The following is a 5,994-nucleotide window of genomic DNA, read 5'->3' on the forward strand; positions in this document are numbered from 1 at the left end:
ATGTAGGAAGGAGAATTAGGACCACAGAGGATTAAATAATAATAATAATAATAATAATAATAATAATAATAATAATAATAATAATAATAATAATAATAATAATAATAATAATAATAATACGAGAAAAAAGTACAAAAATTTGTAAATTTACGAGTGAAAGAAGGGCGTTATATTACGAGTGATTTATTACATTTTTTACAAGAAAAAAAAACATAGTTCAGGAACACATATTACGCATTTCCTTATTTGTGAAAGCAGAAGGAAATTTTTTATTATTATTTATCCTTTATTTAACCAGGTTAGTCTCATTGAGATTAAAATCTCTTTTTCAAGAGAGACCTGGCCAAGATGGACAGCAGAACACAGTTACACATAAAACACAATACAAAGTACAAGTTCGATACTAAGTACAGTTGTACAACGCAATGATGCGCCACGTTCATATTTGGGCCACGCTGAGGAAAAAATTAATTACGAGAATAAAGTAAAATTTTAAGATTTTTTTTTGGTAAATGTACAAGAGTAAAAAAATTGTAGTATAATAAGAATGAAGTATATAAAGTGCGTCTGTCTGTCTGTCTGTCTGTCTGTCTGTCTGTCTGTCTGTCTCACCTTGAAGAGGAGCTGCTAGTAGCCGGTCCTCCGCTGCCCAGCAGGTTGGCGAGTCCCGGTCCGGCTAGCGCTCCCAGACCTCCTTAGACAAACACACACAAAGCAAAACGGGAAACTTACAATACTGTGGCTGTCAACTCAGCTTCACATTCAAATAAATTAAATAAAAAGGTCTTTGTTAAGTATTTAGAAAGGTATTTTGGCAGCATCTAATGGTAAACAATCTAGATTATAAACTCTGACCCCTTGCTGATCCCTCTCTTTGGGGGAATTTACAGAAGCTACGGTGGCCTTCAAGGACAAGAAGCTATAGTCACTAAAGATGGCATCATCCACCACTGCCTCAAGTCTTTACACAATATCAAGTGATGAGGTGAAGATGTATTTAGTTATTTATTCTATAGATTGTCCATTCTGAGCTACTGTAGAAACATGGCGGTGCAACATGGCGGCCTCAGCGCCCCGCTCCTATGTAGATATAAAAGGCTCATTCTAATGGCATGAAAAAGTCAAATAACTATCCCAACTAAATAGACAAATAAAGAAACTTAAAGCTGGGATATATGATTTCTGATTGGTCAAAGTTAACATGAGCTGACACTTTGACCAATCAGAGCGAGGCTCCGATTCTCTGTTCTTATTGGCTGTTCAACTCTGTACTATCCAACACAGCTTGAAAATGCAAAAAGATAATCTAAAAAAAACCCGAAATGTTTTTATGCGATACATTGTAATGTCATGTACCAAAGCTAAAACTTGTTTATTACACAGTATATGTTGTGTAGCTAGTCTACTATTGCTCTAAATGGTAACAGTTGAATACGTTATGCAAATATGCAACTTGTTTGTTGAAATGTTAATAAATGGGAGCTTCCTCAAGCAGCCATCTCTTTCCCGGCAATCCCCTCTGTGCACAAACTCTTACATATGGTAATTAAACATTAAAACACCTGCGGCTTATAGTCCAGTGCGGCTTATAGTGCGGAAAATACGGTAATAACGATCCCCCCTCTTGCTCACCCAGTCCTCCGAGCCCTGTTGGTCCGATCAGTTGCATGAGCTGGTTGTGGCTCATGTTACCCAGCAGGTTTTGCAGGCCTCCCTCTCCCCCCAGAGCAGAGAGCTCGTGTCCACTGCCTCCGCCGCTGCCCCCCGCCCCGGGGATGGGAGGGTTGTTCAGGAACTCATTCACCTTACGACAGTTATCCTCGTCCTTATCTGTCTTGGGCTCCTGAGAGGGAATAGAGGGGAAAAGGATTGTTTGAAATTAGAGCAAAAATTCTCAATAGATCAAATTAATAGGCTCAATTTTTTTGATTGTTTCAGACCCTGCGTTCCGAATCGCATAATCTTTATTTTTTCTATTCTACATCCTACGATAAAAATAATCTAGTTAGGATGCAGTAGGCATACTATTGGGACATACTTCACTCTCTTATTTCATCATAACATTGCGCCTTGATCTTGCCTCTTGCTTTTATATCCGTCGCATCCCCGTTTGTTTTCATACGGAGGCTTCGTCGATGTGACGTCACTTCACGTGCGCACCAGATTGTGGATCAGAATCGCCCAAATAGGATGCAGTTTTCAACACTAACAATCTTGGCCGGATGAAGTAGGACATCTGGGTACTTCTAACCATCCTAAATCTGGTCACAAGAATCGGGACATCCTAAATCTTTTTTTCTACCATACTAAATAGTAGAAAGTATGCGATTCGGAACGCAGGGAATATGAAATGTCTGACTGGCTGACAAGTACACTGATTACATCCATTCAGCTTGAGTGTAATAATATCTCCTCTTCCACTTCAGTTTCTCTCTATTCAACATCCATCTGCTGAACACAAGAGGACACAGATGTCACCACTCTCCATTTCTTCTGCTTTGTAAAAGATGGAGTCAGTAATTCTTGATTTTTTTTTAGGATTTTTTGTGGTAAAATCAGTCACTATCTCCTCATGATCGTAGGGCGGCAGTGGGTAGGGAGGTCGCCCCTGGAGTGCAGGGTCGGAGGTTCGATCCCCCGCCTACCCGCCACATGTCGAAGTGTCCTTGGGCAAGACATTGAACCCCAAATTGCTCCCGATAGCTAGCTTGCACCCTGCGTGGTAGCCGCTGCTATCGGTGTATGAATGTGTGTGTAATTGGGTGAATGTGTACAAAACAATGTAAAGCGCTTTGAGTCTGTGAAAAACCAGGGAAAAGCGCTTTATAAATGGAGTCCATTTACCATTTACCTGTCTTTAAAAAAAAATCTGGTGTTTAATACAAAGCCTAACAACTACAAAACAGGCATATTGATAGCTACAGTGGGCCAGCTTTGTTTACATGCCCATTAACAGAGCCTTGGCTGTGTATTAACACCCAAAAGAAAACAGGACAAGTAGAGGATCATGAGGAGATATTCACTGATTTTGACAACACGCTTTCTCCAGAATCACTCAGTGCGTTTACATGCAGACTCATAATCGGGTAACTAAACGAATAAGACTTCAACAGGACTTGTAAAATGCATGTAAACACCTTCATCCGATCTACTTCGCACACAAATCGGCACATTAACGGACAAGCAAAGTCGGATAAGAACACCTAGATAACTCGTTCATAGTCGGCATTCTCTCTGCATGTATACAGGGATCGGATATCGCATATCAGAGTTTGCGTTCTGCGCCTGCTCGAGAATCCCTGTTTACATGCATTTTACAAGTCCTGTTGAAGACTTATTCGTTCATTTACCCGATTATGAGTCTGCATGTAAACGCACTGACAGACTGACTACACCTTTAAACTGAATCATCCCTCATTTACCTGCATCCAGAAGAAAAGCCTCTTGGACCCGGCCTTGAATTTCAGCACGTAGACGCGTCCGGTGGTGCACTGGCTCACGCGCTTAAACTCACAGTCATCAGGGAAAATGATCAAGTCCTGGAACAACAAAATAACAACATATAAGCCATTCAAGATAGACCAGTATGGAACAACTAAGATGGCAACGTCACTGCAGCTCTGAAATAAAGACCTGAAAGCCATATTTCCATCACTATAGCGTCTTTGAATGACCTCCAAAAAAGCGCTATATAAATCCTATCAATTATTAATATTACTACTATGATGTTTATTCTAGATGTTCTGTGTATTGCACTGGAATCTGAGCCTTTGATAAGAATGTGAAGGGGTCTTAGAAATGTCCTCAAAAATGACTTGGGCACTCCGGTAGTGGATAGAGCATGTACCATATTGGCTCCGGCCTTAATTGCAGTGGTTGCGGGTTCAAATCTGAGCCGTGGACCTTTACTGCAGGTCATTCCCCCACTCTCTCTCTCTATCTCTCTGACTCCCCATTTCAACTCTGCACTATCCAATTAAAAGGCTTGAAAATGCCAAAAGATAATCTTTGAGAGAAAAAATAAAAAAATAAAATGACATCTTGATTTTTATAAGACCACATAGCCTGAAAGTTGCAGAAGTTGTTGGTTGACATTGACTCACATCGTCCACGTTCCCGGAGGTCCTGTCCTTCCAGCAGAAGTGAATGAGCGAGTCATCGGATTGCTGGATGTACGCGGTGCCTTTGCGTTTGTCCGGTGTCACAACGTTTCCCTTCAGGGACATTTTACCGGCGCGAAACTCCACCAGATACTTACTGGTGCTGCCTCTGGATCCGCTCACCAGGCTGGGGAACAGAGCACCTGAAGACATCTTTAGATCTCTGTGTGAATGTCGCTGAAAAAGTGCAAGAAAAAGTGGAAAAAATTGTCAGTTTTGCAAATTAATACTATTATTTTCCATAACATGTTTGGTTATTTTTTTAAATGAGAAACAAAAAGGTACTTAAAGCAGGAAGCATTGGTTGAGATAGAAGATGAAAATGTCTCATAAATCGGACAATTGACAACTCATGAACAAATCCTTCTGTAATAACCTTCAAAATAGTTCTAAGAATGATTATGGAAAATTTGTGCTTTTAGAAGTGGCGATTTTTTATTCGCGTAAAAACTAGCTGAAAATACAGACGCAAACAGACAAAGTTAAGTAAAATAAAACACCTAAATGTACATTTTGTACTTTTCATTTATATGAAATATGACGTTATGTTATGAAGGATAAAATAGACAAAAATCTAGAAATTGACCAGTGCTTAAAATAACAATGTCTGCAGTGTAATTGAAAGAGTACTGTGCATTGTACACTACATAATTAATACATTTTACATTGTGAATTACAAATATATAGTATAGTATACGTCCCTATCAGGCATATCAATACATTTGACGGCATTTTCAACATGAAGCTCATATCATCAGAAAAAAATATTGACAGGAACTCAATAGGGTTTGACATTTAGTGCTACGTGGCTAACAATGAGATACATATTTTAAAGTATGGTACGGTATTCCTATCGCCAATTTGAATGGTTTAACACTTTAATAAGTTGTTTGCCGTCTGATACAAGAAGTTTCACAAGTGTGGAGCCGTTTTAATTAAGTTATATTGACTTTTTAAAGCAAAGGTAGCGGTTAGCCGTTGGTGCTAACCGTTAGCCCATGACTTGGCTAAACCACCGACATAGCAACGTACAACTCTTACGATTAAATTTAAAACTTTTTGATTTGGTTAACAGACAACTTTAGCCATTTAAGCAGCTTTATATGACGATAAGATTTAAAACAATTAATGGTGAATTACCTTTTAGTTGAGTTCAGAGAATTTCCCTTCAAGTTTTTCGTCTTTACGCTGCTTCCTCCTGAGTGAGTAGCCAAACTGATGTTGCGTTCAAGACACCTGGGAATGTAGGACACTTCGACTAAATCTGCTCCTGTCGCTAAATTGTTGATACATATGATTTCCACATTTAATATAATAAAATTATAATGTAGTTCACACAGTCTCTTTTCCAGGTATCCAATGTTGAAAGTGTAATTAAAAAAGTTGTAGAATAACTGCAGAAAAAAAGTAAGTAATTTACAATACATAAACGTCTTAAAATGCCGATATTTAACATATAACAATTTTTTTCAATATTAAACCTGCAGTGTGTAGAATTTTGTATTTTATTTCCTAGCAGACTTTGTAGAAAATAATTATAATATCCATAAGTACGTTTAATTTAGTGCATAATAGCTGATTTTTTTTTTTTTAATTATTATTTTTTCCCTTAGAAAGGGTCTCATATATGTCCATATTTCTCCATACCTTGGACCAAGGCATTGGCGCCGCCATGTTGGAAGCGTCATGGTTGGAATGTCATCAGGTGCATTGTTTAGAATTTAGAATTGTTCTTGTCCTTGAAGGCCACTGTAGCTTCTGTTATTATTCAAAAGGGGTGGGGTTACCCAGGGAGTGTTGCATTCTAGAACTTTGTAGAACTTTGTAGAACTTT

The 5,994-nt window shown here is 38.6% G+C and overlaps 1 protein-coding gene across 4 annotated transcripts in view; it reads right to left on the minus strand.

The window, feature by feature from the left end:
* LOC307253763 (proteasomal ubiquitin receptor ADRM1-like) overlaps positions 1–5,370 on the minus strand; it is an 11,005-nt gene extending 5,635 nt beyond the window's left edge. For 2 of the 4 annotated variants that reach the window (XM_080031928.1, XM_080031927.1), the window contains exons 1-5: positions 5,301–5,370; positions 4,104–4,337; positions 3,423–3,539; positions 1,633–1,843; positions 613–691 (exon numbers count right to left, since the gene is read on the minus strand). In XM_080031928.1, coding sequence (XP_079888054.1) covers positions 613–691; positions 1,633–1,843; positions 3,423–3,539; positions 4,104–4,313 — 617 coding nt within the window. In that variant the 5' untranslated portion in view covers positions 4,314–4,337; positions 5,301–5,370. Of the gene's footprint in view, positions 1–612; positions 695–1,632; positions 1,844–3,422; positions 3,540–4,103; positions 4,338–5,300 lie in introns of all 4 variants that reach the window. The other 2 variants (XM_080031926.1, XM_080031925.1) reach the window with 1 other exon arrangement.
* Positions 5,371–5,994: the final 624 nt, after the last annotated feature.

The sequence above is a fragment of the Ammodytes marinus genome (genome assembly GCF_949987685.1).
Source record: "Ammodytes marinus genome assembly, chromosome: 7".
Taxonomy (NCBI): domain Eukaryota; kingdom Metazoa; phylum Chordata; class Actinopteri; order Uranoscopiformes; family Ammodytidae; genus Ammodytes; species Ammodytes marinus.